This window comes from Parasteatoda tepidariorum, chromosome 10, assembly GCF_043381705.1.
Source record: "Parasteatoda tepidariorum isolate YZ-2023 chromosome 10, CAS_Ptep_4.0, whole genome shotgun sequence".
Lineage (NCBI taxonomy): Eukaryota > Metazoa > Arthropoda > Arachnida > Araneae > Theridiidae > Parasteatoda > Parasteatoda tepidariorum.
This window is the reverse complement of record NC_092213.1, coordinates 47,916,777-47,937,469: the sequence shown is the minus strand read 5'-3', so window position 1 is coordinate 47,937,469 and position 20,693 is coordinate 47,916,777. Positions and strand designations below refer to the sequence as shown.

Sequence of the window (20,693 nt, the reverse complement as noted above, 5' to 3'; positions counted from 1 at the left end):
CAAATGCCGTTAACAAAAACCCGTTTAAATTTCATAAATCCCTCGTGAGCCAAGATGAGCCATATTATTATACTAACTAACATTGATTACTAACATTATACTAATTAGCATTGAGTAGAATTAAACTTAACTACTCAATGCTATAGCTTAACTTGAATTAAACTACGTTTAAATACATGCATGGTCAAAAAATACATACACATGGTTAAAAACTAAGAATTTTTAAAAATTGCAACAATTCTGTACCATATTAAGCTTCAAATTACCAATATTACTTTTCAATGTTGAATTGCAATGTAAAAAATTCCGGATCAAATTACGATGTCATGTTACGGCACTTTGGGTGCCTTATCCATTGATTATATGTTACAAAGTTCAACTTGAGCAAAAACATGCACTGAAAAAAATTCCGGATCAAATTACGACATAAAGTACTTTCACTTTCATGGCATCATCAGAAAAATCCATTTTACAGTAAAATATCTTACCGTAATTTTTAAAGTAATATTTAGTTAATTTGAGTGATTCTGTGATTCTACGGTAATTATTGCTGCAAAAATTACGGCATATCAGATTTTTTTTCGTAACATGTTCCGGTAAAAATGGCTTTTGTGGTAAAAAGTACCAGCATCCTGAGTGCCAGTACTTTTTGCCATAATTGAATTTTTTACAATGCAGTTTAATTTCACACTTTTTGAAGCTTGAAGCATATGTATACGAAATTGCTGTTCAAGGTACTTAACTTACAGTTCAAATTTAAACCGATATTTCTCGTAGTATAATTTTAAACCCATTCAAAAAAACAATTAAAAGAGAAGAGAAGATACGATTAACATCAAACAGTCAGCAAATTAAAAGCTGAATAAATCTTTTTGAAATATGATTTTCAAGAAAAGACATAATCGACAGTTTTTCAAAGGAACATAAGAATTTCATTGAATATTTATAATTATTTTCAGAAAGTTATATTGGGAACGATTATATTGGGATATAATCGTTCTAATAAAAAAAGGCATGTTTTAATCAAGATTGATTTCGACGTTATCCTTTGAGCTTCCTAAGATATGCTCATCTAGCAATTTATTTTTCAATCGTAAGTGGACAACATGAGAGGATTAACATGAGAAAGAAAAAAATACTTATGTTCTTAACCTAATTAAAAATGACAGTTAGCTAAGTAAGCGATTAAAAAATGTACACATTCCCTCAAGGATAGATTTTAACATGTCGGATAAATCAAGTATTTTATTTGACTACCGAATTAACTAAGCACGATAAATTCGTCAAAATTAGTAAGATAAGGCTAATCTTCAAAGGGCCTGGCATAATAAGAATTAATCGCTTAGAGCGAATAACTGTTGTTAGTAAGGCTTTTTCATGACTTTCACACCATAAAAAAGTAAGATTCAAATTAAGGTAAAAGTACTGGCACTCAGATCCCGGCACTTTTTACTATAAAATTAATTTTTACCGGAACATGTTACGGAACTAAAAAGTTGTTTTACCGTAATTCTTGCAGTAATAATTACAGAAAATTCATTGAATCTCTCTGACTAAACAAATATTACTGCAAAAGATACGGTATAATACTGTATACGGTATAATACTGTAACGTGATCCGGAATTTTTTACTGTATAAGATTTTTTCTTGATTAGTGGATTAAGCTTTGTCTGTCTTTAGCTAACGTTCCTTACGCTAATTATAAAATGGCGTATAATATTATTATAAAGGAAGGCTATGTATTTGTGAAATTGAAAAGCGTTTTGATAAAATTTTTAGCATTCGAAAGTAACTCCAACATTGAATTGATTCGACTATTCAATGTTGAATAGAATAAAAATTAGCAAATATTGAGAATCATTCATTCATTTTCATGATTTTCATCTAGCAAGAAAAATTAAGTTTAATAACACTAGGAAACAAATTAGGTTTTGTTGTCTGTTGCTTAAATTTTTTAAGAGATCTTATCAGCGACACTTTCGTATCGCTGATTTCAAATGCTGCGAATGGTTTCTCTGTCCAGTTTCTCTGTCCAGTCGCAAATGGTTTCTCTATACAAATTTTTAAATGACATTCTTGGTATATTTTTTGTCGAAATTTACAAGTTCGAAAACGTAATATATAGCACGTTTTTGCGTAAATGCTGTGTCAAACTTCTAGGGGAACTAGGGCACATCATCGGGATTAAAATTGCTTAGAAACTCATGCCCTAGAATGTCATAATACGCTGCTAGTGGCTGTTATAAACTGCTTCTTCGTGGGCTTCTAAACTGGTCATCATTAAAAAGCGCCCTTAACGGCGTGCAACGACATTTCCGAATATGGTTTTCTATTCAGTTTCAATCCTGAGGATGCGCCCTAACTCCCATGAGAGGTTGTCGCATCACTTCCATGACCCTCTGTTATAGATAATATTTTTAAATGTATGCATTTTAAAAAACAAATTAAAAATGCAACTTTAAAAAAAAATATGCTGTTTTAGAAGCAAAGCTAACTTCAGATATGAAAGCCCCCCACCAGAAACAAGTAAAATCAATTATTTGTATAAATGAAGCAATATAATTGCTCTCAAATGTTACTCCAGATTGTTTTCAAACTTTAAGTTATTTGTGTGTATTTAAGTCCAAGCATTTTCTTGTAGAAAGAATATATAGTTTAAATTTCAGCCTCAGTTTTGAGATAAATATACTTAAACGCTTAGTATTTTTTCCTTTTCCTAGGCTAAAAAGCTTCGTTTAATACCCATGAAAAAGTCTACTCGAACAAGCCAATCTTCTAGTTGAAATTTCAAGTATATATTCTGGTTCTAATTTATTGAGATTCCTCAGCTAATGCCATGTTCAATTTGAAAGCCAAAAATTGATACGTCATTTTTATAGACTATAAGCTCTTTGAAAATATGTTTCATGAAATAAATTTTACGCCTTTTAGTTGGTTTTAATTCGAAGTGCTTTGCTTTAACTTCACTAGTTTTTAATTCACTGCTTTTTAATTTTTCAAAAGCAAAACATAACTTAAGCAAGCTTTCAAGTTTTTTCTGTGACCTTAAAGTAACACTTTCAGCATAATATTTTCCTACAAAATAACATTTTTGTGATGTATTAAAAAAAAAAATTTTTACGTTTCGAAGACGCAAATGCACGGTTTTAGGAATGTTAAATCAAGAAAATAAAACCACATCAAAAACGAAATAAATTATGCCTCTTAATGTTCAATACATAATCAAAGTCTTTAGATTTTACTTTTTCAAAGAAATTATTAAAATTTACTTTACGATTCGCTGCATTTAGTTCAAATTAATTAAGTTATGATGCACTCAAGTAGTAGAAATTATTATAACAGTAAACACTTTAGTAATATCATATCATGAGGAATCACAAAACCTTTTGACAAATTTTATAGAAGTTATTATGCCCTCAGTGAGTAGAAATTATTATTACAGTAGATACTTTAATAGTATCATATCATTAGGAATATGGATTCGCTTTGATACATTTCGTAGAACTTAGGATGCACTCAGTGAGTAGCAATTATTATAAGAGTAGATACTTTAATAGCATTATATCATTAGGAATTACGATTCGTTTTGATATATTCTGGAGAAGTTAGGATGCACTCAGTGAGTAGCAATTATTATAACAGTAGAAACTTTAGTAATATATCATTAGGAATTACGATGAATTAAGATTTACTTAGTAGACGCTATAATGCAGCTATTCTCAATAAGTAGAAATTATTATGACAGTAAACACTTTCGATATTATTAGGATTTACGAAACGTTTAGATACATTTAGTGAAAATTGCTACCACAGATACACATGTATTCAAAATTAAGAGACATTTAGACGCAATTAATAGATGAAATAATTACTAGAATTTAAGGTATTAGGAGATTATGAAGCATTTAGATAAATTTTAGAGGAAAGTTTGATGCAGTTAAGCATTGTTAGTAAAAACTATTATAAAAATGGATACATTTGGTAAATGTCACAAAATGCCTTTAATTTTTTTTCAATAGCATAAATAGAAAACTTTGAGATGTATGTGAATAAGAAAGGAGACAAAAACATGAAATATATTTTAAAACCAAAGAAGAAGAATACGCACTTGAGCAATAATCTGATAATTCTGAGTCCAAGCCTGTCAATAAGGAAACCCCATATGAATGCACTAAATCCTACACAGAATATTCCTATTGTGTATCCAAGATTGAGTATTTTATCTTGAGCGTTGCAACCCACTGCATGTGCTAGTGTAACCTGAAACAAAATATAATATTATTATTTTCTTAATTTATAATTAGAGGAAGCACATAAATTTTGTCACAGTTCACCTCATGGTTGTCACAAGTCACGCTAAATTGCACAAACATATACATATACAATCTATGTACATAAACATGCACATTTCCTTTTTTATTTTATAACCGTCGTTGACACAATTTTTGGGTTTACGACTACTAATGTTCAACTCCGTAACCTTGTAATCTTGAACCCGATTCAGAAGAAAAGGGAGCTCCTGGATCAAGTATTGGGAGAAATTTACCTTCGTGGCCTTTTTGATGGAACTAACCCGCATTTGCGTTACATGGGGAGGTAGAGCACGAAAACCTCTCACCGTTAGCCTGACGGCAAGGAGACTCTAACCTATGATCCGTCTACCAAGGAGGATATTTCACGTCAACACTGTTGTCGGTGCAAGCCGGATGCGGAATTCGTATTGACCAGCTATCAGTGGGGTAACCCGGTTCATCTCATTGGAAGGCGAACGCTCCAATACCGTGAACCATCACGATGGCTCAGGGGATACCCTGAGCCATCGTGATTGATAAACATGTGCATTGTTCAGAAACAGAACTCCATGTTTTCGACCATATTTCAAATTTCATCTTTAAATTTTAACTATAGGTTTTGAAGACAAATGTGAGCATAACAATAACAATGATTAGACGAGTAATTAGTGCTTAAATATAAATACGCTCATATTTTGGTGTAGTTAAATATGTATTTATATTTTTAAGTATAAAAAATATTTTATTCGTTGACTTTAAATAAATGACAACACATATTAAAATGTGTTATGTTATGCATCCTGTTAACCCCTTGTCACAATTTCACCAACCATTTCTTTTCAAACTCATCAATGTTTTACGTGACAACTAACAGTAACATATATTTTAAACTATACTCAGTGAAATTAAAGCATCAATATCTTAATTTCCACACTACAAGCATCCAAATAATGTTTTTTTTTAAAGAAAAAACAATTTTAAAATATATCATCAGGAATTTCAGAGGAATACCAACAAATTATCTAAGAAAATTTTATATGCACAAATAAAATTCATTGCACTTTTGAAAAAGTTAGTAACAATACGAACTGAAATACGAATTTTGCGGATTCATCCACCTGAGAAAGAAAGTCAAATTTACCAAAATATGGTAATATTTAATGTGTTTCTGGCTCTATAATAACACCAAAACCCTTGGTAATTTTTACCGAAGCGCTTCGGTAAAATTAACAGTGAATTATGGTTTTAAGGTAAGTCATATAAATGTGGTAAAATTTGGTAATTTTATCATGATATCTTAGAGCATGACAAAAAAAACTGAATTTATTTTTCAAATTTTTTTTTGTTGCTAAATTTATGGTAATAAGAAATATTATTTTAAAAACCAGATTTTTCGGTAAACCGTTACCGCATAATTAAAAAAAATTAAAATATAAATGGTTCAAATACAAAATATTTTGGTCTTTATTAACCAGATTTATGTTCGTTTGTTGTTTTTTGTACTAGAAATGTCATTGCTATACATAATGCTAATTTTACCAGAATTTCTTCTTATTACTGTTTCCATTTCTTATTAATGTTTCCATTTCTTTAGGATATGTCAAACTTCATAAAATTTCATTTAATTACGTTTAAATTTATTCTGAAACCTGTTAGATTTTCTTTATTTTTCGACAAGAAATAACTTTCAAAAAAAAGTTTTTAATTCGAGCACTAAAACGTTGTCATTTTCATACGAGAAACGTTTGTATTGCAAAGGCTGTCATATGACATACAATGAGAGCAAAGCGCAAATAAAAAGAACTAAATATTAATTATTAATTATAGTGACCTTTTATTTCTAGACTAATTTACTGCTATTAAAAAAATGGATTAAACTCAAAATGATTAATGTACATTTAATTATTAATCAATTAACTTTTCTAATCAAATAGTAAATAAAATTTTATAAATTTATAAATATCTACTAATTTAATAAATATTCATTATTTCTTACACTATTTTCGTTTCTAGAATTCTTAAAAAGCATTTTTTTAATAAATTAAATGAATATTCATTTAAAGAACATTCAATGAATATTCAATTTCAAGGCATGTTTAAATTTTTCATCATAAATATTCAGTTAACGCGTATCAAGAAGCATAATTAATTTTATAAAAGTTCATTTATTGTTCATTTTGTTTGAATAGATCCCACACATGTGGTAAAAATGTTCTAAAAGCACTAAGACATTGGAATCCCAGTATCTCTTCATGGTTACGGGACAATTAATATTCTTTCACCTTTGCAACGTCCTCCAACGTAGCCTTGAAAAGTACGGTGAAAAATTTTTGAACCACAAAATTGTATCAATTATATTTTCCACTGACAATGAAGATTGTATCACGCGATGACAGTTAAAAGCATTTGGCGATAATTATCAGTAAGTCACTGAGTGCACGCAACACATTATTGAGCGTTAGACTACTATTTTAGTGAAAATTATAGTCTATTGAGACATTTAAGCATTCCTCTTTTTTTTGGCATCTGACTATCGATAGAAATTTTGACTTTATATTTCATCGCACAAAATACAGCAGTTTAATTTCACTTCACCAAAACTATTTGAATTTTTTTCCCTCCCAACAATAACATGACTTACAACAGGCTCAAATATGACTTTACGACAATCAATGCTTAACTCTGTAGCAACACCGGGTAGGTAGGGCATTGGGTCCATGTTAATGGGGTCGTGAGTTCGATTTCCACCTGGTGCACGTTAAATCTGTAAGGTGAAAGTCCCCCGTGTTTTATAACACATCAATACCTCTGGAGATACTGAATCAGAAATTGATCATTCTCTGGTTCAGGTCAAAGTTACGATCTGTGGATGAAAGAGTGGATGTAGGAATAGGTCCTATCTATGAACGGGCTGTGATGCGTGTGTGGCTTAATTAATATTTTTGTCCATAGATGACGCCACTGAAAAACAAAAAATGCACCCTCTGCCTTAAACTCGCTTGGTTACACCAAACAGGCATGCTAATATTGATAAGTGGCCTTTGAAGCAACAACAACGCAACAACCACGTAACCTTGTAAAATCCAACCCAGAAGACAAGAGCACTTCTGGATTAAGCATTGGGACAAACTAGTCTTTGTGGAAAGCTTTTTGATGGAACTAACTAGTATTTGCGTTACATGGTGAGGAAAACTACGTACACCTCCAACGGTTAGCTTAACGGAAAGAGGATTATAAGCCATGATTCATCTACCACTGAGGATATTTACGTCAGCACTGTCTTCGGTGAGAGCCGGAAGCTGAGTTTGTACCAATTAGCAACAGCGTGGATCCGAATCTGCGTCATCTCATTGGGAGGCGAGAGCTCTATCTTCTGGGCAACTGATTCGCATCAAAAATGAACAAATCGTTATGAGTAGATTAATGATAACTTAAAACATCATCTACCAACATGTCGACACGTTATTGACAGTTTGTTTAGCTTAACTTATTTTTTTTATGTTTCCTCGATTTCTAAATGTGATATCTTAAATTCCAATTTGCTCGAAACTGTGCATTAACTATCTCTTCAAATATCTAAGAAATTGACAATGCACTTACTGATTAAAAAAAAAATATTTTATTTAAAAAAACTGGACAAAAAAAAACAACTGATAAAACATCCACTTACAAAAGTGCATAAAACAAAAAAAAATAATTTTCATTGCAACAATAAGACATTTTAACATAATTTCTTGAAAAAGCAGTTAAAGGCATATTAAAGATATCATGATCTTTAGTATGTTCGCTAAAAAATGTTACAAAATCAGTATTATGAAAAATTTCTTACATAATCATATTTACAAAATGAGATAAGAATTTCTAAGTAGCTACAAATAATTTATAGCTTCTGATAGATAATTGAGTAGTATATTTTGATATTACAGTCAAATGCGATACGATATAATTAAAAATTGAATTTCAAATTATTTAAAAATTAATATTATGTCTAATACAGAGTACATTCCTTAAGTTTATTATTTACAGACAAATTAGAGTAAAGAAACTGAAAAAAATAAGTAAATGCTTTTATAAAAATGCAATTTCTAATTATTTTTGACCATTTCTTAATCTCTACAATTTGAAATAATTTTTTTTCTTTTAAATTTTAATGTATTAATACTGTGTTTTATTATATAATATAAATGTTACTTTGAATAACCGAATTGGTGTCGACTTCAGTTCGACCGGTCAAAGGTGACAATCGCGTAGTAACTTTGGTAAATGTTCGAAATATATACTAGGTCTCGTTAAGTGCCACTGCTCGGTATACATTTGCCCGATATGCCCTACACTGATGTTTTCTTAAGTTTCAGTGCTGCTGCCCGGTATGCCCTACATCAACGTTTTTTCAAGTTCTAGTTCACTGTGCAGTATGCATTTAACCGGTACTTCGAACATGTTTCTCCTAATTTATCATCAGATATTAAAATATCGAATAAATATAATAATATCAACGAATCGGATATAACAAATATTTCGGACATTCACCAAAGCGACTATGTGATTGTTGACAAGTCGACATTCTCTTGATATCTGCCATTCACGGTAGCGTATACTTAAATACATACACGGTAACATATACATAAACATATACATAAAGTTTTTAACATTAAAAAGTTCAAATTTGGTCACCGACCGTGTTTGAATTTTTCTAGGGTCAAAAAGTTGAATTTAATTTTTATTGTTTAATTTAGAAGAATAACTTCAGTATAAAACATTAAAAAATTTTCTGAAATGTAAAATTTTTTTAGGAGACAATAAATCGTTTTCTGAGACAGTAACTTCGTCTGATTGTGACTGCACCGTAAAATATTTTAGTTTATCCCCACATCAAAAAAATGGTGCCAACTACTTTATACTATGGTTTAGTTCATACTTAAATCTTGACTCAAATGATTCACAACACCACTGTTCTTTCGCACTACTTGATGTTAAGTAGCCACCACCATTTTTGTTATTCAATAACCGTTAAATTTGTAACAGAAAGTTAAGATACACACAAGTGTCAGTTGAGTTATTTTCACAATACTATCTGAAGTAAGAATCAGTAATTTCAAATGCATATATACTCTAATTCTTAAAATAAAATAAGTTAGCAAATCAAACATCCACATAACAAAGAGAGAATCTTTAGAAGGAATTCAAACTAGGCTTAACAAAATGGAGGCGGATGGAAATTATACAATGCAAAATCAGTTGATTCATTTCTCAGAGGTTTAAAAATTAAAATGTAACTAACCTTATTACATAATTAGAAATACAAGCATTTTTAAAGCGAATTTTTTATTTCTGTTGATGAATGTCTGCGTTGAAAGTGGCTGCAAACTCTATTCAGCTCAATCAAGATTGTAAACAAACTACTCATGATATTCTACTTGGCATTTCTTGAAATTCAAAGTAAGCCAACAGTGATCTTTTTGGAATTGAAAATAATTCTCGTATGGTGTGAAAGCATGAGAGTTTGTTGCAAGATTATTCAATTTTAAGCGTTTAGCTTTAAATCACACCGTTTAAATCGTATAAAATAGTCCGATTTGATGCTTAACCGGGATGAATTGTTCATTCGCGCAATTTTTTGGGTTGTTTAACATCATATTCGGGGATGTATTATAGCACATTTTTACGTAAAACAGTTTACAGAAATTTAAAATATTTTTGTTCAAAAATGCTTTTTTCATTCTGTTCCACTTAGTTTCCACAGTACTAATGAATCAATCGGTATTTCCTGCATGGAGGTCTTTCATAAATGATGTGACAGTTAAAGGAAAGAGTGGGGGCTCATAAAATTTTGACAGTTTTGCAAAGGGTAAAGAAGGAGTAACACGAAGTATGACAATCCACATTTTGAATAAAATAAAAATATTTAAAATCAACACGCTAAACATCTTTTTAAAATTTGTTTAATATTTTTTTATCAAAATAAATACCCATCTGATCATTATCATTGTTATACATACAAATGCCATTAAAACGTAGTTAAAGTTTAAAAATAAAATATGCACTCAAAACGAAAAAATATAGTCAAAAGTACCAGAACATTCCAAAATTACTCGCGTTTCTGGCTCTATGGGAACACCATAAAGCTTGATAATCTTTACCGAAACATTTTGGCAATGATTTTATTAAAATTAATGAGGAAATATAGTTTTATAATATGCTATAAAACTTGGTAAATGCGATAAATTTAATAATTTTATTATAATATTTTAAAGCCATTTATTCGGTTAAATTTGCTACTGAGTTTTGTGTCTTTCACTAAATGAGGAGACTATAATGGAAATCGGAATTTCCGGAAACCATCACCGTATAAATAAAAAAATTATCAAATGAATGGTTTAAATGCCGTAAATTTTGGTTTTTTATTACTAGAATATTTTTTTTGCCAGAAATGTCATTGCCATGCGTTACGGTTTCCTCCGTGTAAAATATGATCAATGACATATTTTTCTGACCTTCTAACCTATCTTGATTTAATAAGGCGTGATACAAGACAAGGGGGAAGTTAATATGGTGAAGTGTGACATTTTGTGGCAAAGAGGAAAAGGGGATCGAAAATTTTGATAAAACTGGCAACATCATTCATTGAAAAAATAGTGTAACCTCCATAGCCTTGTTTACACACAGCTCTGTTAAGGAAGTATGTTAAAATGGTTCAACTTTCATATTAAGATTGCAGCATACTGAGCATTATTTCGATTCAATTTCTTAAGTTCCAAATTTCTTTAATATTCAAATTTGTTAAACTGAACAATGTTCTCCTAGTTTGTTCTTGTTAACTGGAAAATATAAATTTAAATAAAACCTTCAATAACACCTTATTTAATTAACATTTCAAATAAAAGGCTTTCGAGGTATTCATTTTGTACCTACCCATATAAAAAATAAATTCGCAAGGTCAAGAAGAAAAAAATTTCTGTCGATCATAAATTTGAAGAATGCAATGAAACTACTAGCCAGACAAAAGTATATTATAACCTTTTTTCAAGGATTCCCTTTCACTTTAAGTTGAGCTTATTGAATCATTATATTAAAATCTTAACAGAAATCGTATAATGATCGTTAGTATAAAAAAAGCCCATATATTATGCATGGTGATTTCAGCATACACGCATGAAATCTTACATCTTTATCTACCTTCAATTATACCATCTTCTTTTGTCCCTTCAAATTAAAAGAAGAATTGATCGTTCATTAAAAAAATAAATAAATTTTCCTTTGTGTTTCTCTAAATTGAAATTAAATTAAAATAGCTAAGAATGAATAGAGAGAATAAATATCAAATTATTTATTGAGTGCTGTTAACGAAAAATAATTTAAATCAATTATACGATTAGGAATTTGGAAAATAAATTATAATGTTAGAAAGACCGGAAAGTAATGTCGTTTCGGAGCATTAAATATTCGTTAGTCTTAAAAACTAATTGATTTTTTCGATTTAATTTCAATCCGGCATTAAAAGGTTGTTGCTAACTCGGGTAAATACACTATTGATTAAAAGTAAAATATTGATAACAAATAACGAATGCAGCGAAACGACATTACTTTCCGGTCCCTCTAATATTTATTTTTTAAACAAAAACTGGAAATTTAATTATTTTTAGCTTCTCCATACAAATTTTCGAGAAAACGTGTGGGGAACAATAAATATAAAATTTATTTGTATGAGCGGTTGAGAAAATTCAAAGTAAGCATTCTTCTAGTGTAATAGATACCCGGTAATTGATTGATAATATAACCCTTACAAATCTTGAAATGATTGTTCATTATAAAACACGTGAAAAGCATATACACGTTAAGATTAAGTTTAACGTCTTTATATATATATATATATATATATACATATATATACATCATCAGTGCTAAAATGGTACAAAAGCGCAAGCATGGAAAAACTCGCCTAGTTTCGCTTCCCTATTATGACCTGTTAAAAAGACGCAGAAACAGTTCTTAATTGGGAATCGGCCCTAGCGGCGCATTACGATATTTTTCGCATGTGTTCCTATGCTGTTTCAATCCTGCTCATGAGCCGTAACTCCCTTAGAAGTTTTTGTAACATTTTCTCGACCGCTTGTTAGATATAAAATTTTTAAAATTAAATTTATTGACTGAAATAGATTAAAAAAATTTATTTTAAAACAAATCTAAGGCCTTAGTAGAAAGGTCAATTTCAGATTTGAAATTCCGACATTCAGTATTAGGCAGGATCAAGTATTTGAATAACTGAAGAAAATTTGTTCCCCAGTGTTATCATTAAATGGGATTGTCAGTATACATACTACAAATCTCACACACTTCAAAAACTGTAAGAAGAGCTAAATAATTTAATAAAATTTAACTCTAATCAATGAAGAAAATACGTTAATAGTAAACATTGTACCTTTATAATGCCGTAATAATAAAAATGTGTTCACAGAACACATAAATTAAAAAAGTTTTAAAAAGTACAACAGTTAATATGTTTAAAAAAAACTTATGAATAACGGTTAGGTTAAGTTTTAAAAGTGCTTTTTTTTCTAAAGGATTTAATTTCTTGCATGATTTTTTTCCAATAGCAGATCTTCTGTTTTAAACTTTAAGCTAAAATAATCTGCTCAGAATTTGTATTTGTTCGTATTTGTCATATTAAAACAATATGTCTTGTAAAATTGTCTGTGAATTGAAAAATTGTATATAATACTTCCAAATACTATCATTTTAGATATTGAGCTAAAAATAATATTTCGTTTTTATGTGATTTTATTAAAGTGTAATGCTATTAAACAGCATTCTATTACATGCAAGGATAAAAAAAAATTCTTGTAAAATTACCGCTTTGTTTTTTAATGACAATTTCGGTAAAAAAAAAAAAACTATGATTCTGATTAATTAAAACTTAAACTATGGTATTTAAATCATTCATTTTAATGTACGGTTAATCGGGATCATCAAAAATTGAAATCAACCATTCAAAAGTAATACCGTATATCAAATTTAAGCAGTACGATGATGTAGTTTAACTTTATGATTAAAGTGTTCAGAAGGTCATCTAGCAACGTAAAGGGGAGGTGAAAATATTTCAGAAAGTACGAAAGTATTTCTAATAAAGCTAAAATAGAACTTAAAGTTGTTATAGAATCATTATAATTTGAAATTTATTAGGAAGTAAAAACGTAACTCTTTTTTACTATGCCTTTCATATTTGTAACACAGAGAAAAAAAAATAGTAAAATTACCGTATTGTATGGTAAAAATATTTATGGTAAAAAAGTCTAAAATTCTGGTTAATAAAAACAAAATATACGATATTTAAAACATTCATTTGGCACACATATAAAATGTGCGTTGTCCTTCAATATTTATCTTGAAAACCATTAATAATTTAAATGAATTATAATATTCCAAATTTGGAAATTGCATCATAATTTTAATAATAACAATGTCAGTGTAATTATCTTAGCTTGTTACTGTGGTATTTTGATAAAGTCCTTGGTAATCAAGATTCATGAATTTTATTTAAACAAATATTTTTATGGTAATTCAGTAAAACATTAGCTCATGCATAATAAAAACTTGCATAATTAATTTGTTAGCATATTTCTTATAATTCATATACTGTTTTTTCATTATAAAAGACAAATATTATAGATAGTGATAATTATAGTATTATATGAAATTCCAAATCACTATTTACCTTCAATTTTACGATTTATCTTTGTCTATTCACAAAATAACAGATTTAGTCGATCATTAGAAAAATTTTCCTTTGAAAATAAAAATTAAACTAGAACAGCCGAAAAAGTTTTGAGAATCTAAACATAAATCATATGCAAATTTAATGCTTAATACTTATAAACATATACATATTAAATAAACAAGCATGTCATCATTTAGAAAAATTTATCATAATTTTAATAACAACGCAAATGTAATCATATTTACCTTGTTCCTATAATTTTGTGAGAAAATCCTTGCTTAGAAAGAACTATAAATTTTATTTAAATAAGAAGTTAAGGTTATCCAAGGTAAAGCTTAGATTATGATGTTTTGGAAACTCGTAAAATGATCGATAGTATAATGATCGGAAATTCCAATAAATGGTATAATGATACTTAATAATAAAACACACATATATGCATCGTAGATTTCAAATCTCTATTTACCTTTAACATTACAATTAATCTTAATTTTTTCCCCAAAAGGATAGGGTTGATTGTACAGTAGGAAACATTTTCTATTTCTTATTATATTATAATTTCTTTAGCTAAAATATCTAAATTAACTGCTCAATGTTGATATCCATACTATTTTAAATACTTGATACTACTTTAAATTTGAAAATTATACCTTATTTCCACTTATAACACTAAAAATGTAATTATTTTTATCTTATTCCCAACATTTTTTAAAGAAACATTATAATGTATAATAACCATAAAACTGATTTAAATAAAGACTTAAAATATTCAAAGTAAAATGAACTTATGAAGTAATTTAAACCAGTATGATGAATTTTATTATGACCTCTTTAAATTGTTAAATGAGTGTTAATTATAAATTATAAATATCTTCAAGAAAAATGAATAGTCATGAAAATTCTTATCTCAATTTACTTTCAGTTGTAGGATTTATCCAATCTTAAATGCAACGTAATCGTGAATTAGAAAAACCTTTCTCTGGTATTTTTAAATTGAAAATTAATTAAAATACTTTATATTAGAAACTATAATATGATGATTTTATTTATTTACATACTAATAAACAAAATTAATTATTCTATCCTGAATTTAAAAATTATGTCTTAATGATAACGCTACATATATACCATGATTTGTTTTTGTTTTCTGTTACATGAGATTTTTTAACAGATCTTAGAACTTCTTGTATCGTTGATTTTAAATCTGCAATTGATTTCTCTCTCCAAAATACATTTTTTAAATGAAATTTTTAGCCTGTTTCTTTTTTGTTTATTTATTTATTTATTTATTTTTTTGTCGAAATGTGCAAATTTAAACACGTTACGCTTCTCAGGGGGTCACATAAATGTTGAGACAAATTTCTAGGATAATTAGAGCACATTGTCAAGAAAATTTCACCATGCGCAGCTTGGGGCGCTTCCCTATTACGAACTGTTTCTTTGCTTCTAAACAGTTCATTATGAGAACACGTCCCTTGCCGCGCATCACGACATTTCCGGGCATGGGTTTCTATGCAATTTCAATTCTGATTGCGTGCCTTAATTTCCCTAGTAGTTTGTTTCAACTTTTACGCGACCCCCTGTTATATATAATGTTTTTAAACTTGTACATTGGAGGAAAATAGAGGGAAGATTGTTGGAGGAAAATAGACAAATTAAAAATGACAATTTTATTTTTAATTTGTTTGCAAATAAAACTGATTAAAAATATTTAGTTGCATATGGAACACAAATGGTACAGCAATAAATTTTTATATTAAGATTAAAAATTATAAAATAACTTACGTTGTTACTGAATAATTCGTACTCTGAAAAAAAACTAGAATCAAAATGCGATAAACATGAGCTTTTACCGTAATATCCATTTTTACTCGAACATGGTACGGAACAGAAAATCTGATATGCCGTAATTTTTATGCAGTAATATTTACTGTAAAATCACTGAATCACTATAATTAAATAAATATTACTTTAGAAATTATGGTGTAAAATTTTACGATAAAAGGGAATTTCGTGGATGATGCATTCAGAGTGCTAGTACTTTTTACCATTTAACCATTTACCATTTAACCATAAGTACTTTCTACGATTTATTAACTATTGTTTTATCAAAAAAATTTAACACTTGGTTAAAAAAATTTTACACCAAAATTTTATTTATTATTTATTTTAAAAAAACCGACATTGCTTGGTAACTTTTGCCGTTAATTGAGAACTTTACCGGTTATACAATCAAAATTTTAACTCATGAATATTTTACTATTAACTTATCATTTAGAAAATCGAATGTTCACAAACATCTCTCAATTATACTCATTCTCTTCGGAGTTACAACTATATTGTTCTGTTCCTGTTTCATATCCGATAAAAATTACAATTTACAGATATCAGATTAATTTACGTACTTTACGACCTACGAAGAAAAAACATTTAATCTTGAACCCTGAATTTACAATCTTATGGGCCAAAACAATTAATAAAACACAATGAGCGGACTTAACCTTGCTATAGATACTTTGTAACTTAGCGTGAGCAAGGATTCCTTGCTACTATTACTTTATTAACTAATGTTTACCTTGTATAATCTCAAATGTTTACTTAAATAAATTTAATAGTTTTGTTACCCAAGGCTTTTCTCAAAAAATCTTATCTTGAGAGCAAGGTAAAAATAATTATATTCGTAGCCTTTTCATTAAAATCGAGATGTAATTTTCAAAATCATGATAGTATAATTCATTTTGTTTATACTTATAATTATTTTCATAGGATTCATGTTTGTATTCTATTAAATGTAATTCTAATTTATTTCTAATTTAAAAAGACAAAGGAAAGGTTTCTCGATTTCACAACCAATTTATCCGATTTTTTTACAAGTAGACTAAGCTTAATCGTTCAATTGAAGGTAAATCGTGATTTAAATATTCATGTGTTTATATTTTCTCCACTTCAAAACATTTGCATTTTATAACTAACAATCATTATACGATATATATGAATTTATCTAACAATCGTTATAGGGGTTTCTGTAATTTTACCTTGGGTTACATCAAATGTTTATTTTAAATATTATGGTTATTGCTCATCAAGGCTTTTCTCGTAACTAATAGAGAAAAAGCAAAAATAATTATACAACAACAAAATTATTTGTTGCGTTTATACAAATACTTGATCTTGACTAATGCGGGTGTGGGAATTTCGAATCTGAAATTATTTTTGCTCCTAAACTCAGTTTGTTCTTTAAAAAATTTTAAATAAATTTTAGAATTTTCTTTATAAAATTAGATTTTGCCGACTGATTTTCCATTCATTTAACAGCAACATATAATAGCAACATATTTTAAGTAACACTGTGGGTTCCTAACTACTAAAACACTGGGGGTTCCGCTTTCGGTGGACCACCCAACCGGAACACCTGCTCTTGCACCCCAGAGTCCAAGGTTAAGAAAACTGAGATAGGCACAGTAGGTCTTGGCTCCCTATGGCTGCCGCACCACTGAGTTTAGTTTAGTTATATTTAATACATTTTTACTAAACCTGAAACAATTCATATTATTACCATAAGTTCTTTATTAGTCTAAAAGCAATTAAGAATAATCAGTTTTTGTAAATAAATTCTAAATAAATTTTTCAATTTTAAGGCTTTTTAACCATGCTTTAGATTTTCTTCGATAAAACAATCTAATTTTTGCGCCTGATCAATATCAAATAGGATAGAGTGCTTTTAAATAAATATTTATTTAATCTTAACATAATAATTCAAAAATTGCATATATAACAAATGAATAATATTATTTAATTTAAAAAGAAACAGGATCAGAGAGGGGACAAAGGGACACATATACAGAAAGTAGCTAAAATAGAAAAATGCACGTTTAATATTATAAACTCGTAGTGAAAATAGAATGCTTAGGTAAGAATTTTGAGAAGGTTGAATATTTCATGGAAATAACTTTAGCCAAAATAATAATTTGGCCAATTCTCGGATAGCAAAAAAAAAAAAAAAAAAAAAAAAAAAAAAAAAAAAAAAAAAAAAAAAAAAAAAAANAAAAAAAAAAAAAAAACGCTCAATGCTGTAATAATTAGAAGAAAGTTACGAATTATTTAAAAAGTTGTGGTTTAGGTGCAAATTTTTTTTCTTCTTTTTTTTGTATACTTTGCGTAGATAGAAAACTGAAGTTTGACTCCTCTTTCGAGGGATGGCTAAGCCACCATCTTGAATTTACTGAAGGTGGAAGGAGGTAAAAAGAAGAAAAAACTTAAACATCACGGTAATTGAGATGTTTCTTAAGTAAACTTTTTTACACTAAACCAAAGGTCGAGAGGATTAATAGTTCAAAAGTTATAAGGGATTTAGTAAGTATAAAAAAAAGTGCAATATTTGGTCATACTTATTTACGTATCTGAAATTCCCATCTTGAGAGATAAAGTATTGTTCCCTATGTATCTTTTATCGAAGGTCGAGAGGACTAATAGTTCAAAAGTTATAAGGGATTTAGTAAATATAAAAAAGTGCAATATTTTGTTATACTTATTTACGCATCTGAAATTCCCATCTTGAGAGATAAAGTATTGTTCCCCTTTGTATCTTTTATCGAAGGTCGAGAGGACTAATAGTTCAAAAGTTATAAGGGATTTAGTAAGTATGAAAACTAAAAAAGTGCAATATTTGGTTATACTTATTTACGCATCTGAAATTCCCATCTTGAGAGATAAAGTATTGTTCCCTTTGTATCTTTTATCGAAGGTCGAGAGGACTAATAGTTCAAAAGTTATAAGGGATTTAGTAAGTATAAAAAAGTGCAATATTTTGTTATACTTATTTACGTACCTGAAATTCCCATCTTGAGAGATAAAGTATTGTTCCCTATGTATCTTTTAATCAAAGGTCGAGAGGACTAGTAGTTCAAAAGTTATAAGGGATTTAGTAAGTATAAAAACTAAAAAAGTGCAATATTTGGTTATACTTATTTACGCATCTGAAATTCCCATCTTGAGAGATAAAGTATTGTTCCCTTTGTATCTTTTATGCTGAATCGAATCAAATTAAAACAAAGTAGATAGAGTTCATAGCTTAAGAGTTTTTAAAATTTCTGTGAGTAAAAAGTAGAGTTTTCAACTAATAATTGTTTCTCAGATTTTCTATATAAACAAGTTAATTATTGGTTCCTATATATATTTTTTATGCTGAATTGAAAGAGAACAAAAGCAAGTCGATAGTTTAAAAGCTATGAGAGTTTTAATGGTTTCATGTAGGAAAAGATTAAAATTTTCTACCTATACCTATTTATAACTACAAGTGTAACATTACTATCTAGATTTTTAAAATTTTTAGTCACCTATTTAATGATAATAAAAATTAACTTGAGAGCAGAAAAAGGTAATATTTAAATTTTAAATTTAAAGGTATGACAAATGATTTCACAAATGGCCGAAATTCGAGGCATGTCAACTTTTTTTCGGTGAATGTTAGCATTCAGAGTCACTTAAGTGGTAGTTCAAAATTCAGTTATTTTTCAGTCGTAATTCAGTTATTAATATCCTTAATTCGTTCCAACACAGGGAAATGTTAGCATTGAGCAGTAGTTGATAATTAGAAAAAAAATTTGTTTACATTATTTTTACGTTCACGATCTTTCTATTCAGTGCATGTTGAATATTCACATTTCTGGTGTAAAAAAAATTTCGAAATTTCATAAATATTTTCGAATATTCACCAAATAGACCTAGAAAATATCGACATTCATCGGAAGATTTCAATATTCACTAATTTTAATATTTTCCAATAATGTATCTTTGCTGAACTTTCATCAATGCAAGTATTGTTTTTAATTTAATATCAGTAGTTTTGCTGCAGGAACAAATTAAACTTTAAAAACGATGCTAAATAAAAATAAAACTAGTTTAAATTTTAATCCAATGACCCACAATGCGTGTTTAAAAAAATTAAATTTCAGTGGAATATGTGGAATTTCAATATGAGAAGGAGGAATTAGAAATGACTAGGAAAAATCTTGTTTCCACTGGATTTTTTTTTTTAACCAGAAGTAACAATATTTACAAGGATAAAATTTAAATTTCATAAAGTTGGTAACTTAATTTCTTATGAAGAATTCTTAAATAAATTTAGAACAGGGGAAATATTATTGCCAAAATTCATTTCTTTGCTTGGCATGATATATTTTGTTGAGAATGAGGAGAAAAATAACAAATTTTCAGACACGACCGAACTTTATTGATTTAATCATGTTTTTTCATGTTTTTCATGATTTTTTCGGATGCGCTCATGCATTGCTGTTCGCTGTGAGTCTGATTCTGATGAGGATTGCAAAGAATGTCATTCCATTTTACTGAATCTGCAATATTAATATTACAGAAGAATTTAAACCACCTCCAACTGAGGTGACCCAGGTTACAACCGTAGGGTTGCTGGTTGATACGAATGCTGCTCCCAGAGTGCTAACATAAAATATCCTCAATGGTAAATGGATCAGGGGTTCGAATCGCTTTGCCACCGTGGTAGGTTTTCATGGTTTTCTTCTGCGTGTAACGCAAATGATGTTAGTTCCGTCAAAAAAATTTCTGCTGAAAAGCTAGTTTGTCATAATGCGTAATCCGTGAGTTTCGTTGACTTCTCTGGATGGCTTAGGTTCACTATATATATATATATATTGAATAGAGAGAATAA

General features: G+C 28.7%; 1 protein-coding gene across 1 annotated transcript in view; it reads right to left on the bottom strand.

Moving 5' to 3' along the window:
* LOC107444943 (equilibrative nucleobase transporter 1) overlaps positions 1 to 20,693 on the bottom strand; it is a 74,686-nt gene that overhangs the window by 33,384 nt on the left and 20,609 nt on the right. The window contains exon 2 of the mRNA XM_043045135.2: positions 4,110 to 4,261. Within this exon, the coding sequence (XP_042901069.1) occupies positions 4,110 to 4,261 (152 nt within the window). The remainder of the gene's footprint in view (positions 1 to 4,109; positions 4,262 to 20,693) is intronic.